The sequence below is a fragment of the Muscardinus avellanarius genome (genome assembly GCF_963383645.1).
Source record: "Muscardinus avellanarius genome assembly, chromosome: X".
Lineage (NCBI taxonomy): Eukaryota > Metazoa > Chordata > Mammalia > Rodentia > Gliridae > Muscardinus > Muscardinus avellanarius.
In genome coordinates, this window is record NC_137792.1 from 12,786,285 (window position 1) to 12,805,146 (window position 18,862).

At 38.4% G+C, this 18,862-nt stretch overlaps 1 protein-coding gene across 9 annotated transcripts in view; it reads right to left on the reverse strand.

Moving 5' to 3' along the window:
* Positions 1-450: 450 nt before the first annotated feature.
* ADGRG2 (adhesion G protein-coupled receptor G2) overlaps positions 451-18,862 on the reverse strand; it is a gene marked incomplete at both ends in the record, with an annotated part of 126,629 nt that continues 108,217 nt past the window's right edge. For all 9 annotated transcript variants that reach the window (XM_080718643.1, XM_080718642.1, XM_080718640.1 and 6 more), the window contains 6 exons: positions 451-635; positions 6,590-6,742; positions 7,720-7,821; positions 12,868-13,151; positions 13,945-14,044; positions 17,669-17,937. In XM_080718643.1, coding sequence (XP_080574769.1) covers positions 451-635; positions 6,590-6,742; positions 7,720-7,821; positions 12,868-13,151; positions 13,945-14,044; positions 17,669-17,937 — 1,093 coding nt within the window. The remainder of the gene's footprint in view (positions 636-6,589; positions 6,743-7,719; positions 7,822-12,867; positions 13,152-13,944; positions 14,045-17,668; positions 17,938-18,862) is intronic.

Sequence of the window (18,862 nt, forward strand, 5' to 3'; positions counted from 1 at the left end):
ATAAATACAAGAAAAGGTAGAAGTAAGATTTTTGACATGTGGGGCCACTAGAATTTAGCTTATATACAATAAAGGCACATACAACTAAACTCACCAACAGGCTAAAGTCAACAGTTGCTTTCTGGGATGTGATCAAAGATAAGTTAGCTTCTTTAAAATGTAGTTGGAAATTAACTACTTTTTTTACACAAGTCTTATTCTTACTGTGTTGTTTAAAAACAATCTTCTTTTAAAATGAAGGATAAGAAACCAAATCAGAAATGTCTAACAACTACAATAATGTCTCAGTTTCCTCTTCCAATAACAATCATGGCCCTTTATTAGCTTATGTTTCTCCAGAGGTTGCTGAGTATAAAATCAGTTGATTTCTGTATGTCTCACATTGTGTAAAAGGTAAAATTGGACATTTCACACCATCAAGCATCATGCTTTGATTTGATAGAAATTGAATCACATTTGCTCAATAAAGTGTAAGCTTCCCCGTTTTGAAGTCCTTCTGAGAGCCATGCGGCTTTTACCATTGCAGGACTCTTCTTTCTCATTAAAAACATGCTGTTTCCCAGCAAGATCATGAAGGCACACATCTCCATTCTGAACACTGAAAGAAACCCCATTCCTCTCCGTAGAAGCATTCCCTATATAAGGAAAAACAAAGGCAGTATCATGAATTATCTCCAGAAAACACTAAAAAAGTAAATGTAATTTCAATTTTAAATATGCATATATAAAACTTCTTTTAAAATATTTGATATATATATTCACATTTATTTTTCATTCCTTCTCTAAAGCCACTCAAAGTCAGCACAAAAAATTGGAGAATGATCTGATACAAGTTTCTTTTTTTTATTGGTGTACTGTATTCATACATCATAGTGGGATACAAACTTTTGTAGACATACATGCACACATCGCCCAGTGAGCCCCCACCCGATCCCCACCCCATTCTCTCCCCATCCCTCCCTCCCATGCTTGGCTTAGTGGTTGACATCTAGTATTTTAGCAATTTATCCAAAATTAAATATGGTAATCTCACATAACAGTCTCATTTGTCTGATACCAAGCTTTTGATGACTTAAAGATAACATTTCAATATTTCTTTTTACTTTCTTTCTTACCAGAGAATTTTATTTTCTATTTTTTTAGGTGAAACTATCATATATTTATATATTTATTTTTCAGAAAAAAAATCTATCCTAATATGGAATATGGACTCTAGATACCCACAACGATCTTGAAAAAGAACAAAGCTAGAAGATATATATTTTCTGATTTCAAACCATATAAAGCTACAATAATTGAAACAGTGTAGTACTATTCTAAAGGCAGATATATAAACCATTGGAGTTAAATACAAGCCTAGAGCTAAATTCTTCCCTATATTGTCAAGTTATTTTTGACAAGGTTTCCATGAACATTTGGTGGTGGAAATAATAATCTTTTAACTAAATATTGTTGAAACATAATAATTACATGGAAAAGAATAAAGTTGGACCCTTACCTAATCCCATATACAAATATTAACTCAAAATAGATAAAAGACCTAAATATAAATCTTAAGACTATAAACTTTTAGGAGAAAATCTGGGTCATAAAACCTCACAACACTGAAATTGGCAGTGATTTCTTGGATATGATTTCAATGGCACAGGCAACAGAAGAGTATACAAACTCCCTAAAAATAAAAAAAATATATTGTATATCCAAAGACAATGTAAACAGAGTTAACAGTTACTAATAGAATGGGATAAAATATTTCCAAATGCTATATCTGAAGGTATATTAATATTCCAACTAGAAATCCTAAAAATTAACAACAATAAAGGCAAACAATACCATTTAGAGATAGGTAAAAGACTAACATAAGTAATGAATCTCCACAGATAACCAATCTTAGTTGACTGTTGGATGGAAACTCTTGTTTCTCTGGTTCTGGTGTGTGTTACCTATTTCTTCTTTGTAGTTAATCTCTTTGAGTATTTTCTCTAGTGCTGGTTTTGAAGACAAAAATGCCTTCAGTTTCTGTTTGTCATGGAAGCTTCTTATTTCTCCATCTAATTTGATAGAAAGTTTTGCTGGGTAGGAAATTTTTGGCTGGAAGTTGTTTTCTTTCAGAGTTTGGAATATGTTACTCCAAGCCCTTCTGGCTCTCATGACTTGGTTTGGGAAGTCTGGAGTGATTCTAATTGGTTTGCCTCTGAATGTCACTCGGCCCTTTGCTTTTGTTGCCTTTAAGATTCTCTGCTTGGCTTCCACATTGGTCATTTTGACAATTATGTGGTGTGAGGATCCTCTTCTCCGATCCTGTCTAAAGGGAGTTCTATAAGTTTCCTGGACCTGTGTATCAACCTCTTGCTCTATGTTTGGAAAAAATTTCTGCTATTACTTCCTTGAAGAGATTGTTGATCCCTTTGGTTTCACCTTCTTTTCCCTCCTCTATTCCAATTATTCTTAGGTTAGCTCTCTTAAAATGGGCCCATATTTCTTCAATATCAGATTCCTGCTGTCGGATATTTTTTCCTAGATTAGAAACTATGCAATCATTTTTGGAATGATCATATTCTAAGAGCGAGATTCTGTTCTCCATGTGGTCTAATCGGTTGTCTGTGCTTTGAATTGAGGCCTTTACTTCATTAATTGCATCCTTTATCTCTTTTTGGCTCTCTCTGAGTTCTTTTCGAAGCACCTCTATTATTTCTACAGTTATTTTCCTGATTTGATCTTCTAGAAATCTCTGATTTTCTGTTTTATCGGGTTCTGATGTTGTGGGGTTGTGGGCATTAATTGCTCCAGTATTATTCCTCTTTCCCATGATTTCGGAAGTTTGTGCCTTCTCTGGGTTCTTCCCTTGGGTCACTATGACTTCACTTAAGGTGTCCTGGATCTCGAGTCAGTAGTATCTCAGACCCCACTACTCCTTTACTGGGTTGTATCACAGAGTCTCCGACCCAGAGAGTCGATAGAGGCTGCTTTAGACTGTGGGGGGTGCCAGGTTGCACGTTCCCCTATGGTGTGATATCTCTGCCACCACCCCTCCCCCACTGGGTCGAGTCCCAGGGAGTACAGTACTGGGATTTCTCCTCTGTGGCCCGCAATTTGACTCACTGTTCTTGAGTACGCAGATGTAGCTGTACTGGATTCGGTGAATTCTCTGCTGCTGCCGCCGGTGGCAATATGGCGCCTCTGCTACGCCCTCGGCCGTGAGGCTGACGTATTACTTCTTGGTTTTGATTTTCACTCTGAATCCCTGCGGCGTGTGCTGAGCTCAGCCACTGAGAGCTTTAGATTTTACCAGTGGCGAGAAATCCCGCCTGGCTGTTCCGCAGCGGCTCACCTCGGCTTGCTGTAGCCGTCCAGTGAATTTGCCGCTGTCACCGGCAGTATGGTGCTGCTGCCGCGTCCTTGGATCTCCTCTGTGGCTCTGAGCTCTGTTCTCAGTCCGCTTTCTCTCTGGAGCCTGGTGATTTTTTTGTTTCTCTGGTGATGGTGTTTTCTGGCTATGAAAGGCGCTGATTTTGTGGTAATGGAGATTGGTTGTTAGCGGGGCTCTTAAGCCCCGCTTTTCTCGGTCGCCATCTTCCCGGAAGTTCTGATACAAGTTTCTTATGGCAGTTTTTATAAAAAAATGAGATGGTCAAAATATGAAGCAAAGCAAGATATTATTTTATTTTAAAAGGCCCATTTCCTAACTCTGAACATTATGGCTTTGAATACGTATAAGATAACCTAAGGCAATATTCTCCCCAAAAGAATAACAAAGATCCCTATATATACCCACAAAGGTTCTTGATTTCATAAGAGTCTTATAAAATGAAACTTTATACTAGCAGAGAAAGCCAAAACAACCACCTACAACAGTCATGGCAAGAAGAAATCATCTCTAATCATCTTTAAGCTAGCCCCTCAGACTAAATTAATATAGGACTGATTACTAAGAGGCAACTATGGATTCCAACCTAAGAGTCCAGGCAGGGAGCAGCTAGGTATTAGATAGCAACTGTGGTTTGGTCTATGCCATCTCCCCACCTCAAGAAGGCCCTGAATTATGCAGGAACACAGCTACTTAAATTTAGTTACTTGACATCATTTTTCTGACCATTTACCGTGTGAAAATCATGTAGAAAGCTGAATAGTAAGCCAATTTGTTAGTGAGTGACATAATTATAATGTCAGCACTGAATACTTTATACATATTCTCTCATTTACAACTCTATGAGATAAGTACTATTAGTATCCATTTCACAGATGATGAAACAAAGTTTGCAGAAATTAACTTCCCTGCCCCAGGTTCCATGGCACAGAAGTGATGAAGTCAGCTCATGAATGTGTTGCTGCCAAACTGTGAGTTTGTGGCCCTGTAATGTGGCTTATCTAAGGCAGCTCAGAACTAAAATATGTCACATTCATGCAAACAAGGTGGTGGATGTGGTTAATGCAGCTCCATCTGTGCCACAACTCAAATAGGGCATGTGACTGCCAGAAGCAGCTGTTCTGACTTAGGCATTTTGGTCTGAGGACAATTTGGTGCAGGAACAATTTGTCCTAGTATAATAAACAAACCATTCAGCTGCTAGCTGCTTTTTTGAAATTGCCAGTTCCATTCCTTATCCATCCCAGGTCCTGGTGTGAAGATCGAAAAGTCAGGGATGTTCTCCTGACAGGCATATTATGCAGTCTAAAACAGCCAATCTTGTGCCCTTAAAATGCACCCCTTCCCTCACTGTCAGGCAACAGAAATAGCTGTGTCAAGCAGCTGTGGCAAATGTGTTGCTTCTGTCAAATCTGATTCCCCGAAGAATGAAAACATATTGAGAGGGCTAAGCAGGTGACACTTCATCTTTGAGTTCTTTCCAAAATATAGAAAAGTCTAGTTATGAATGAAGAGCCCCAAACACATATAATTCTAAGATTTCTGGATAACCAAGTTCACTCCTTTGATTGATCTCCTTTCAATTTGTTCTCGCACTAACTTATTAACTGACCTCGATTCTCACCACCTCTATTCCATCAACCTACATTGAATCTTTCTTTTGATAAATACTTTTGGCTCATTGTAATTATATATATTATGATCAGATTCAAAGTGATAATTCATACATATGCATATTACTTGCAAGGAAAATACATTCAATCTTTCCTGTATAACTATTTGGCATAGAGCCTAGAGCTTTCTTTCTGGTGTTGACAGTAAAGATCTAAGGCCATACGGCAATAGTTTCTCATCTTTTGCAAAAGTGGTCCCCAACCAGAGGCAATTTTACACCCCAGGAGATATCTGGCAGTGTCTGGGGACATTTTTGGTTATCATAACTGAGGGGGGGATAATACTGGCCAGGGATCCTAAAATTCTACAAAACATAATTTTCCAGCCCAAAATGTTGACTGTGCCTGAGGTTGAGAAAATTTGATTTCAAGGCATCCTAGTGTACTTTAAAAGTCTAGACAAACCAATAGGACTCTCTATCTTTAGGAAACTGGAAAACTACTTGGTAGATATATGAATCTTCACACAAATGTATTGAAACTGATCATGAAAAGAACTAATACACTAAAACAATGAATAAAGGCAAATTCTCCATGGAAGGAGAAAGTATACCAGCAGAATAACAGGCTTTGTAAAATGCAAAAGATATATTAAGAAGCAAAATATATGCAAAAGATATATTAAGAAGCAAAAATTGATAATATAAGCTTTTATGAGTGATGAATAGCCCAGTCATATGAAAGGAAGAAAATGTAATGAAGTTTAGCTGGAAAAATCAGAATTAATGAGTGTAGGAGGCACAGCAGCAATAATCTGGTCACATATTGGTGATATATATGATCACCAATACTGGTCATGATTCATCTTCTAGTATTTGATATATTCATGGGGATTTGGGTGCCGTCACAAGGCAGCCACATTGTGAGGAAGAATTAACAAACGTGAAAAAAAAAAAACACAAAAAAACAGGAAGGTTTAGCGGGGCGTGGTGGCGCACCCTTGTAATCCCCACGCTTGGGAGGCGGAGACAGGAGGATCACGCTGGTTTGGAGCCAGCCTCGCTGGCTTAAGAGACCCTGTTTCCACATTAAAAAAAGTTAAAAAATAGGTCTGGGAGTGTAGCCCACGGTAGTATATCCCGGAGGTAGAAGGGCTTCCAGGAACCCCAGTACCACCAAAACAAAACAAAACAAAACAAAACAAAACAAAAAAACAGGGAGGTTTAAAAGTGTTTAAGATGTGCATGATTATAGATATGATAAAAAAAATGGTATAGTCTTATGGACTATTTTATTTACTGCTCTCATCAAGACCAGTACTAAAGTCTTGGGATAATATTCAAATTAGGATTTGAAACATCAAAACTCTTGGTCATCATCAATTCCCACTATGAAATAAACTAAATCTTTTTTAAAAAGTGTACCTATATTTTCTCTAAAATCAATAAATTTGGATGACTAACCTTTCTCTTTTATAAAGGAAATTCATTTTGATCCACTGGTCATATATGTAATTATTCAGGTTGCTTCACCAAAATACCACTAATGGATAAAACTAGTTTAAAAAATAAACACTAGCTTGAGAAATACTATATCGAGACATACATACCATTCCCGCTTGCGTGTACTGAGCAATCATTATTCACTAGCAGTGTGGTGGAGTTAGTGGAGTTACTGCTTGACTGTAAGGAATTTGAAGAGCTGGATACTCCTTGGTTTACAGTCTGCTTCCTTAAACCGTTAGTAGCAGTTTTACTCCAGTCTACAGCAGAATAAGCATTACAGAAAAACAGGGCAGTATGTTGAAGCTTAAATGCAAGAGACAGATCACAGTGTAATAAGTTCTAGCAACTGATTTCTCACTTCAGGATCTTACAGAGAAGTCACATGTTTCACAAGTTGGTGTGATAAAAGGTATTTTCATTTAGACTATGCACATTTGTCTCTCAAATGACTGCTTGGTTAAAAGTAACCTATATTCTCCTGGAACTCAAAGCTGAGCTAATTTGACTGTCTCTATAAATAGTCACTGAAATAGGTAGTAATTGAGAGCCTCCACACTGTCTTAATAAGAACACAAATCAACTGTGTTTGTGATGACTAGTTGTTCTTGAATACAGACTGGCCTATGTGAACTAACATTTTCTTAGTACAGACCCTGGTGTCCCCAGGTATTACAAGGTGGTATTCATGGGTGGTACTCATACAAAATGCATATAGCTTTTCCAAGCAGTACTCCATTTTTCTCATTTTAAAAAAACAACAGCTATTTGTTCCCCAATAGGGCATATCTGAAAATAAATAAAAAAATAACTAAACATGTGCAAAAGACTATATACAAAGTCTGGCCTGCTAACAAATAAAGCAACTGACAGCCAAGACCTGTGGAGAGAGTTGAGTCAAGCCTTTAAAAGTTATGAAGGAAAATATTAAAAATTACTCTGGAAAATGAAAGACATGAGCTCAGTAGGAAATAAATTCTAAAAATTTCACTGTTGCTACATTCAAGAAGCAACCAGCTCACTAGTTCTATTGCTCATAACATTTCCAGATATGAATAATTATTTTTAATTCATTCTGGGTTTCCCCCTAATGTTCATAATTGATATTTTTGTTGCATGGGTTCTGCTCACTGATTTCCAGTTCTGATGGTACCTTGGCAATAATTGCTATAGATCTTAATGCAAACATATTTTCCTTGAGATTTAAGAGGGGAGAAAAAGTAAGGTTAATCTTTACCAGAATTTTCAGCCAGCCGTAACTTTCCACAACAGAGATACCTCCTCCATTGCTTCCTGACATTCTCCTTTGCTACACAGTAAAAGATGAATATGAAAAATCCTAAAGAGAGAAAAAGAAAAACAAACTATAGCATAATTAATTCCAAATAATACCTGAGTGTTGAGCTTACTTTGCTAAAAAGATAAAATATTTGGCAGCTGTAGGCAATGTAAACTTTTGCAAATTGAATAAAAAGTCCAAAGCTTGATATGGAGAGGCATCTAGGGAATGCCATTTTTAAAATCTTTGTAAGAAAAAGAACACTTTAAAAAGTGATGATAAACAATAATTCTGAGCAATAAGAACCATGCTGAAAGCATCAGATACCTGATTTCAAATTATACTATAGAGCTACAGTAACAAAAACAGTATGATATTGGCACAAAATAGAAACAAAGGCCAATGAAATAGAATAGAAGATACAGAGACAAGTTCTGATACTTAGCAAGTTGATTTTCGGCAAAGGAATCAAAAACATGCACTGGAAAAAAGACAGCCTTTTCAACAAACGGTGCTGGGGAAAGTGGATATCCATATGCAGAAGAATGGAATTGGATTCCTAACTCTCACCTTGCACAATAGTCAACTCAAGATGTATTAAAGACCTAGAAACTAGACCAAAATTTTTGATATTACTAGAAGGAAATATAGTAACTCTCTAACATAGGCACTTCTCAATAAGACTTTCAAAGCTCAGGAAATAAAACTGAAAATTAAGAAATAGGATGGCATCAAACTAAAAACTTTCTGAGCAGCAAAAGAAACAATAGTTTGATGAGAGGGGCCTAAAGAATGGAATAAAATTTTTCCAGCTACTCCATAGATAGAATACTAATATCTAGACTACATAAAAAAAACTTAAAAAAAACACTAAGAAAACAAATAATCCAATAAAAATTTGCAACTCAACTGGATACCTCCCAAAAGAAGAAATATAACTGGCCAATAAATGTATGAAAAATGTTCAACATCAGTAGTAATTAGGAAAATGCAAATCAAAACTACAGTGAGAGCCGGGCGTGGTGGCGCACGCTTGTAATCCCCGCGCTTGGGAGGCAGAGACAGGAGGATCGCGCAGGTTCAAAGCCAGCCATGCGCTGGCTTAGGAGACCCTGTTTCCAAATAAAAATGTAAAAGTAGGTCTGGGAGTGTAGCCCGGAGGTAGAAGGGCTTCCAGGAACCCCAGTACCACCAAAAAAAAAAAAAAAAAAAAAAAAAAACTACAGTGAGATTCCATCTAACTTCAGTTAGAATGACAATCACAAAGAATACAAACAATAATAAATGCTGGCAAGGATGTAAGGAAGTAGGACCACTGTTGGTGGGAATGCAAATTAGTACAACTACTATTGAGATCATTATGGAGGTTGCTCAAAAGACTCAGAAAAGAACCACAATTTATGACCCAGCTATACTGCTACTTGGTATTTTCCAAAAGAGTTAAAATTAGTACACTACAGAGATACATGGATACTCATGTTTATAGGGGCACAATTCACAGTAGCCAAATTATGGACCCAACCCAGGTGTTCATCAACAAATGAGTGGATAGAGAAATGTAATATATACTCACAGTGGAATACTACTCACTCATAAATAAGAAAAAATTATGTCATTTTCAGGAAATGGATAGAACTAGAGAATATTATGCTAAGTGAGATAAGGCAGTCTCAGAAAGTCGAGGATCATGTTTTCTCTGATATTTGGAGGCTGGAGAGAAAGTAGGTAACATGAGGGATTTGGATTAAATGAGGAAACAAGTAGAAAGTGGAAGGGGATTAGAGAAGGGACATAGCAGGGGAAACAGCAGGATTGATCAAGGAAACAATTCAAGTAATGCTTTGGTAATATACAAAGTTTTTCCTACTGATTTTACTAACATGTATGGGGCACAAGGGGGGAGCAGGGTAGGAAGCAGAGGGAAGACCGCCAAGAGCTCTATGCATGTATGTTTGTATCACATTGAACTCACTATGATGTATAATTGCAATGTGCTAATGAAATATTTTTCCAAGCAATGAATAGCTTCACATTTTCAAAGTCAAATTCACTTGCTCCCCTCCCACATCCTGTCCTTGGCTTGTCCTGTCTTGGTATTACAAGAAGTGCACCCAGGATCCTGGCTGGGACTTCTGCTCTTCCCTATCCTTCCCTCTGAATTCATGATCCATTTCCAAGTTTTGTCACATGTCATCTCTTCCACATTACCACATCCCTCTCTCTTGTTCTCTTGCCCACTGCTAAGTCCCTTGGTTGGGCCTTCTCTTTCTGCAAACAAGCCTAGTGGTGAGGTAGGATAGAAGAAATAAAAGAAATAGATAGAAATGAGATATAAAGAAAAAACAATAAATATATAACCTTAATATGAAAGCCTGTGCTAAAGTTCCTCACTCCCCAAGCCAGGCCTGTCACTTTCAAGTTTCTGGGAAATGTGTGTGTCTTTACTTATTCATTTGCGATAAGTACCTTGAGAACTATTAATTATCTCACCTAGGAATAGTTAAGCAGAAGAGATATTTGTTGATCAGACAATAGAGGCCACATAGAAGACCTGAAAAGATGACCAGACCACCAAAATAAGAAATTCACTCACTTAAGATAATTACTTGGAGCACTGCTAGCCATCCCACCTGTGACTAATTTAAGCAAAAGAGATAACTATTAGACAATGAAGGCCCCTCAGGACCCAGAAGATGACAAAACCACTCTAAATTGTCTTGTGATGACCAGACTGACGTCATCCTCACACACCTTCCATGTCCACCCCTCAATAAGCTTCCCTTAAAAGAAGAGCCATGATAATCCCAGTACTTGAAATGCTGAGACAGGAATGTCACAGGTTCAAGGCCAGACTCATCAACTTTGTGAGACTAAATAAAAACTAAAAAGGAATAGGGGTATAGCTAGGAAGTAGAATGCCCCTGGGCTCAAGCCCCAGTACCAAAATTGTGGAAGAACTATGGACACCCCCCCAATGTGATTTTCATTCTGGAGGTGGCCTGCATTATCCCTTGAATGCGTACATTTTACTTTCCTAAATAAACCTTTGTCTTTGTCTCTGACTGGTTCATGCTCAATTCTTTTCCATCATTTATGCCAAGCATCCTGCTGGCCCAGAGTTTGTATTGCCCTCTCTCCCCAACTGGGAACTCCTTGGACCTTTCACCGAATTATCTCTTCTGTAACAATGGGACCTGGAGTGATGTGCTCATGGACCACCTTCCTGCTTCCCACTGACCTACACAAGGTCTTCAGACTCTGCCTCCTTCTCACCTCGGTTTCTAGTTAAGCAGGCCAGGGTTCTCCCACACAGCCCCATTTCTGCCACTCCCCATGCTGCGTGGATGGATGAATAGTGATCACATTTGCTCCCTAACCCCTGATTTATGTACTTTGAAATCTTTATTTTCAAATAACAGATTTGCGCCGGGCATGGTGGCGCACGCTAGTAATCCCCGTGCTTGGGAGGCGGAGACAGGAGGATCGCGCGGGTACGAAGCCAGCCTTACTGGCATGAGACCCTGTTTCCAAATAAAAATATAAAGAATAGGTCTGGGAATGTAGCTCGGAAGTAGAAGGGTTTCCAGGAACCCCAGTACCACCAAAACTCCCCACAAATAACAGATTTGCTTTTGATAGGTTATACACTCCTATCCTCAATACTGATGTCCTAACCTTTACTCAACCTTATCACCCTAGGAGCTAATCCTTGGTTGTATTAAGGGAGAAAAGGTATGAGGACACACAGCCCAAATCAGAACCTATACCTCCTCTCTAATCAACTCAAAAGCACTGTGAATTAGGCATTAGTTCCCTTTTGTAGAAAAAGCAGTTAATTTTCTCTATTCATTCATATTTTAATTAGAAGATATTTGGGGAAATGAAGAAAAAAGGCAGGTTCATTTTTTAGCATTAAATATGTAAGGGTGTGTACCTAGCTTTCATGTTCATGATTAATGTGATTTGAGCATCTGTACTTTTTTCTCTCGAAGTGTCTACTACTTTAGTATGTCATTGTTAACAAACAAAACTTTCCTCAAAGCCCTTAGAAATAATTTGTTCTTTTCTTATTTATGTATTTAATTGTATGTAGTGCAACAACTGGATATACCAAATCAGGAACTGGGGTATTATAGGTAAAAATTAACAACTGAATATAACTAACAAGCATGTTTACAGGCTTTCTCCAAATTAAATAAGAATTGATGGTCAAATTAGGTATCTGAACTTCCCCTCGAGGTGGGATTTCTTTGAAAGCCAGCAAAATGATGGATTTACAGGAGGGTACTATGGAAGCTAAACACAATAGGAAAGCAAACAGAAGAGAGAATGCATAAAACAGTATCCCAAGTGAGGATTTGGAATAAAAGGAAGCCAAAGGACAGTGGATTATTATTACCATAATGTAAACTTATTAGCCTGCTGTGCTTTTAATGCCAAAGCACTTCCATTAAAAATGAATAGCTGACAAGTCTTTTATAACACTGCTCCAAAGAATTAGCTTTTCTCAAGAATACAAACTATGAGGGTTCTGAAATGAGGTAGCTGGGTCTCATTAAGAAATGGCAAGCTTGGAAGTAAAAGGGGACACATGGAGCTTGTCCCTTTCCTGCTGGGGGCCAGCTCAGCAACTTCTAAGGATTAGCCCCTGGGCAAGATTGCTGCCACTTGACTCTGTGTGTATTGCCTTCTCAGTCATTGTTTGATGTCTCAAAATCAAACACCAGTCTAGGTTGGAGCACGGAGCCCTCATAGGGACATTTTTGTAGATTCAACTTCAATAAATTAGTTTTATTGAAAACTGGAAGGAAGCAAGTGAAGGAAGAGTAATTGGCTCTCTCAGGAAGAGTTCCTGGAAGGTTTCCTGCAATATGATCTCCCTGCAATATAATGATGGATTAAAGATAGAGAGAAAAGCACCAATTCTTGAATTTAGTGAATGGTCTTTCTCCCAGGGGTCTCAAAACTCCTGTTTTCAGTGATAAACTGTTGCAAAGAATATATCTCAAGCCACGAAATAAGCCGCTTTGTAGATCCTCTTTTAGTAGTGATATTTTTCTATTCAATTGGGATAATTCAGCTCAAATTTAATTCTGTGGGGCTTACCTTGCAAGGTGTTAAAGATAGAAAAGAGATACATAAAGGCGAGGTTAACTGGTCCCCAGGCAAAGAAGGCAAAGCCCCAAGTAATTCCCAGTAAAAATGTGAGGCCAGCAATACTCCTGAGGTCTTGAATACTGGTTTTTCGCTGAGCTCCCAGTTGCTTCTTCTTTTTAATTCGACAGAGCTGAACCAGGACGACAATGAACATGCTGATGTTCAGCAAAAATATCACACAGAAATATCCCACAACTGTAATATAGAATACCGCATTGCTGTTGATCCAGCAACTGGAATTTGGGGGGAAGAAAAAAGGGGAAGACATATTACAATGATGAAATAATGTCTTAAATGATACCCTGAATCTATAACATTTTACTAAAACATTTTCTATAAGAACAAGAGAAAAAGTGACAAAAACCACTGTTCTCCACACTGTTCATAGTTCTAGTGAAAAGAATCTAAGTTTATCTTATGACATTTGGTGAATAAATACTAAATATTTGTGTGTGTGTGTGTGTGTGTGTGTGTGTGTGTGTGTGTGTGTTACTAGGAATTGAACCCAATGGCATTCTCCCTCTGAGATAGACCCCCCAACTCTATTTTACCTTCCTATTTTGAAACAGGATCTTGCTAAGCTACCATGAACTGGCCTCAAACCTACAATTCTCCTATCTCAGTCTCCCAAGTACTGAGATTACAGTGTGAGCAGATACACCAGCTTAAAACATATTTTTAAACACTGAGGATGTCACCCTTGTAAATCTTAGCAATTTTATTCATTGTATCTTTATTAATATGATATTATTGGTGTTTACTTTTTATTAGAAAATAAAATATTTTCAATAGTGTTCCTTCTAATTTGTATATTTTCTTGTAATAGTTCTTCCTAATTCATCACCTAAATAGTTGCATGGAATCTCCAACTAGCTTATCTCTTGCATATGACAGTGAGGGCCATTGTAAATAACCAGATCTTATAAATATGAGATCTGAGTCAATATGCTGATTAGATTCTCCATTTTCTTGAGAAATTTTATTTTCCAATTCTTTTAACATTCCCTCAAGAGGCTTTGTACTCACAAATCGTTGGGTGAGCCATTGGGGAATTTCCCATAGGATCCAAGCCCATAGTTATCTGGGGATATAATCAGGACAATGGCCACAACCACAGCTGGTACCCCTGAAAGATGGGAAACATTGGTCACACATAGTTTTACAACTGAAGATAGTGAACAAAAAGGTGAGTGATCCTTCTATTTACTTCTTGTGGCAAAAAGACAAGCTAGCCATTCACCGAACCACTTTTCTTTTTTGATAAATGGCTGGACTCTCTTGGGCTTTCTGGAATTCAGGTGTGTATTGCCACATTGAAGAAGCTTTGGCCAATGAGATACAGGCAGAAGTGATTTGATTCATTCTGGGCCATATCATAGAAACCTCCTGAGATCCTTTATTTTCTCTTTTCCCCAAAACTCAGAAGAACTTTGTAAAACCCATCATGAAAAACAAAGAAACCCCATCTTTTCTTTTTATGTGTGTGGTACTGGGGATGGAAGCCAGAGGTCTTGCACCTCTGGGCTACACTCCCAGCCTGATTTTACTCTTTTTTATTATTATTATTATTTGTTTGTGGTACTGGGGGGTGTAAACCCAGAGACTTTCTACCTCCAGGCTATATTCCCAGACCTATTTTATATTTTATTTGGAAACAGGGTCTCACTAAGTTGCTGGGAGCCTCACTCAGTAGCTGAGGCTGGCTTTGAATGTGTGCGATCCTCCTGTCTCAGCCTCCCAAGTGCGGGGATTACAAGCCTGCGCCAGTATGCCCAGCTCTTTTTCATTACTTTGAAACAGCATCTCACTAAGTTGCAAAAGGCCTCACTAAGTAGCTGAGGCTGGTCATGAACCTATGATCCTCTTGTCTCAGTCTACCAAGTACTGGAATTACGAGCATACACCACCATGCCTGGCTAAGAAACTTCATCTTGAGGTAATCTTCATTGACTTGGATCCCTGAATAATGTCAAGTTCAGATTCCTACACTTCCTCTAACTGGAATGCACTTAAGTGTAAAATGATATTCTACTGAGATTTTAAGGCTTATCTGGCATAGAAGCTAATGCTTCCCTGGATTGAAGACTATACAAATCCTGGTAGACTGTTTATTATGAAACCAAAAATTCTCAATTGATTATCGGGACCCCAATGATAGATGGCCAGTCTGGGGGTGGAGACTGCCATTATGCTTGTTCTCTCAAGGGCCCACAGGGACTTCCACTGAAAGAAAGCACAATGAGAGGGTTTTTGCCAGTTTAAAATGGCTTTTGGCTGGGAAGAAGTGCTTCTCACCCCTCCACACCATCATCCAGCTGGCCCACACTACCACCTTCACTGTGTGCGCAGACCAACTCTGCTGAATAAAAGCCAGTTTCACAGACTTGCTGGAGTATCTGGTATAATCTAATGCAATGTTTCATTTAATTCCTTTGTATTTGTATTTTCTGATGATACTGATATATGCTAATTTCCTAAATGAGATTTTTGTGTGTGTGCTTGTGGTACTAGGGATTGAACCCAGGGATACTCTTATCACTGAGCTACATCCCCAGCCCATTTTTCTAAAAATTTCAAACAGGGTGTGGCTAGGTTTCCCAGGTTAGATTTGAACTTGTGATACTCCCATCTAAGCCTTCCAAGTACTGGGATTACAGATATGTACCATTTCTCAGTTAGTGAGTTGTTTTTTCTAAAAATAAAATACTGGAGGGTTGGGAATATAGCTCAGAGTTGGAGTACTTGCCTATATTCCGCAAGGCTCTGGGTCTAATCCCCAGCACTGCAAAATACAATACAATGCAGTGCAATGCAATACAGGGTGTAGGCAAGTTTGATCTTGACAAGGGCCTTTTTTTTAGTTCCTCAATTTTTTTTAATTGGTGCACTGTATTCATACATCATAATGGTATAAAGATAATACTTTTGTAGACATAGACAAGGGCCTCTTTTTGGTGGTACTGGGGTTTCTGGAAGCCCTTCTACCTCCGGGCTACACTCCCAGACATATATATATATATATATATTTTTTTTTAAACAGGGTCTCTTAAGCCAGCGCAGCTGGCTTTGAACCTGCGTGATCCTCCTGTCTCCACCTCCCAAGCACTGGATTACAAGCATGTGCCACCACACCCGGCTTGATAAGGGCCTTTGACTTGCAGTTTTCTCTAAAGAAGACAGTATCTTGTAATCAGTATGTGGAGCAGTGCCTTATTTTCTGGGACAGGCTAAGAGAAAAGTGTTATTCTTTGTTCATCACAAAGATAGAATAACACTCCAGGTGTGGTGGCACATGTCTGTAATCCCAGTACTTGGGAGGCTGAGATAGGAGGATTGCACGTTCACAGCCAGCCTCTGTTTCTTAGGTGAGACCCTCCACCACTTAGTGAGGGTGTTTCAAAATAAAAGAATAAAAATAGGGCTGGGGGTGTAGCTCAGAGGTAGAATGCCCCTGGGTTCAATCCCCAGTAGCAGAGTGACTGGTGGTACAGGGACTATTTAGCCTCAAGAAGAGGAGGGGACCTGGAGATGTAGTGGCTGGAATACAGTAGAAGAAGCACACATATGGGATCAGAAAGCCAGGCTATGCTGTTTTTTGAGACTTATGAATTGGGCATAAGTCACATCATCACTTTGAGCCAATTTATTCACCTGCAGTTGGTGAAAACTCCTTTCTAATAACCTCTTTGGCTTGACTTTAATAAGGGGACTTGTGAAAATACACTTAAAAAGTAGGCATTATACTACTTGTGGCTTATCTAAAGGATTTCCAGGTGGAAAAGGTATCAGCTTATTACTTTTTGCCCGAGAGAATAAAACCACTAGTGACACTAGGGAGATGAATGAACTTAAGGGAAAAACAGAAATATAGAGCTTTGGAAAATGGTCACTGGCTGCCATCTAAGGTAATGAGCACCCCAATAGTGGAAGTATTCATGCATCAGATGGATTATCTTTCTTCAGTAAAAGGTAATCAGGTGGAGTTGAGGAGGCAACTAAATTGGATGGAGAACTGAAAGAAGAAACTGAAAGAAGAACTGAAAGAAGAAGATCTTTCGGAAGTCTAGGGCTTTGTGACCCACCAACAAGTTAAATAATCTGAGATATGGTGCTAGTGTAATAATGAAGTTACATTGATTCACATGCACACTATGTCCTCTGAATGTACCATCATCATACATATGTGTGGTATCTGGAATCTACAAAACAGAATGAAAGCCAAGAGTGGTGGTGTACACTTGTAATCCCAGCACATGAGACAGAAGGATCACACAGGTTCGAAGCCAGCCTGAGCTACTTAGTGAGACTCTCAGCAAGTTAGTGAGACCCTGTTTCTAAATAAAGCATAAAATAGGTTTGGGAGTATAGCCCAGATGTCCTCTGGGTTCCACCCCCAGGACCACCAAAAAAAAAAAAACAGAATGAAATGTATACATGTATGTCTATACCACTTTGCATCTCACAATGATGTACAACTGCATTGCACCAAAAAAAGTATAAAAATAAAAAGCAAAAAACTCCCACAACAACAACAGAATAAGGCTAGACAGGTCAGTGACAGAGAGTGTGGTTTCAGCACCATACTAAATTAATTTTTTTCAACTTATTGAGCACCTTCTATGACCTTTAGCACCTTCCCTGCCAGCCTAGTTGCTAGAGATACAAAGAGGATTAATGGCCTAACCTCAAAGAGTTTTATATTCATACTAAACTCAGATGAAATATAATGTTCTAGCAAACTTATACATACCCCAGCCAACAACGCAGAATTTAAGGATGTATTTTCGGATGTAAGTATTAAATACTTTGACGAGAGCCAGGTACATATGGAATGCTTCTAAGCCCATCCATGTGAATGAAACCAAGAGAAAATAATGAAGAAATACAGCTGCTGAGATGCAGAGGCCTTGTGTGTTATACAGAGCAATCCATGAGTCCAGAAGGAAGACCAGGTTGAGCAGGAGCAGGGCAGCACACAGCTGGATAAGGATTTTGGAAGGGTAATCCCTCCGGATCTTTCTAAAAGTAATGAGCAAGAAAAGATGAGCTTTACATTTTGCCAACACTTATAACAAGCATATACATCAGACACTCTCTGAGTGCTAAGAATTTATTTTTATTCTTTGGTAAATATCTTTATGCATAAATTTACTCTTTTTGAGTGTGTGTGTGTATGGGGAAGCATTAAATGAATCACAAAGAAAAATCTAAACAGAATCATGGATGGTAACCATGTGGAAAACTTGTGTCTATATTTCTGTGGGAACTTTTACATGCTGACTGCCTACAGTTTTAAATAGTTTATAGTATACTCTACTAAGTACTCACCCCAATTCTCCCAGACTCCTAGAAGCATTGCTGCTGCTTCTTATGTAATAGGCTATAATATTGTGATCTCTTCAAATATGGTCAGATTCCAAGATTATGTTATGTTATCAATTAAATAAGATCATGGAAATGAGAGTTTAAACTATAGCTAACTGTAATGGCATAGGAAAATATAGGTAATTAATTACATGTACATGTTTATGTGTGCAAAATTAGAACTGGTGAACTCATTCTCAGTAATGGATGGCCTTATGGTAATTTATTATCACTAAGAACTTTCCAAAGGTTCACTAGAAGATCTGTAAGTCACAGCTGGACCCTGAAATTGTCAATGAAAATAAATCTGTACATTTCCTGGTCAGTACCAAAAATTAAAATCCCTGAACATCCAAATTGCTTCATTTAATTAATACAATGAGAATGCCTAGTTCCTTCTTTTCCAGCAGGATTTGTTAGAATTCCCCCTAAAAGTGGCCAGAGGAACCCTTCTGGTGAACCAGTAAGGCAATGCTGTTATTTGGAATGCCATTCTTGCTTTGACTTACAAAGTCACACTCTACAAAGCCACACTCACCAAGTATCTAAGTTTTTCAGTTAACATATGTACTATTTTGTG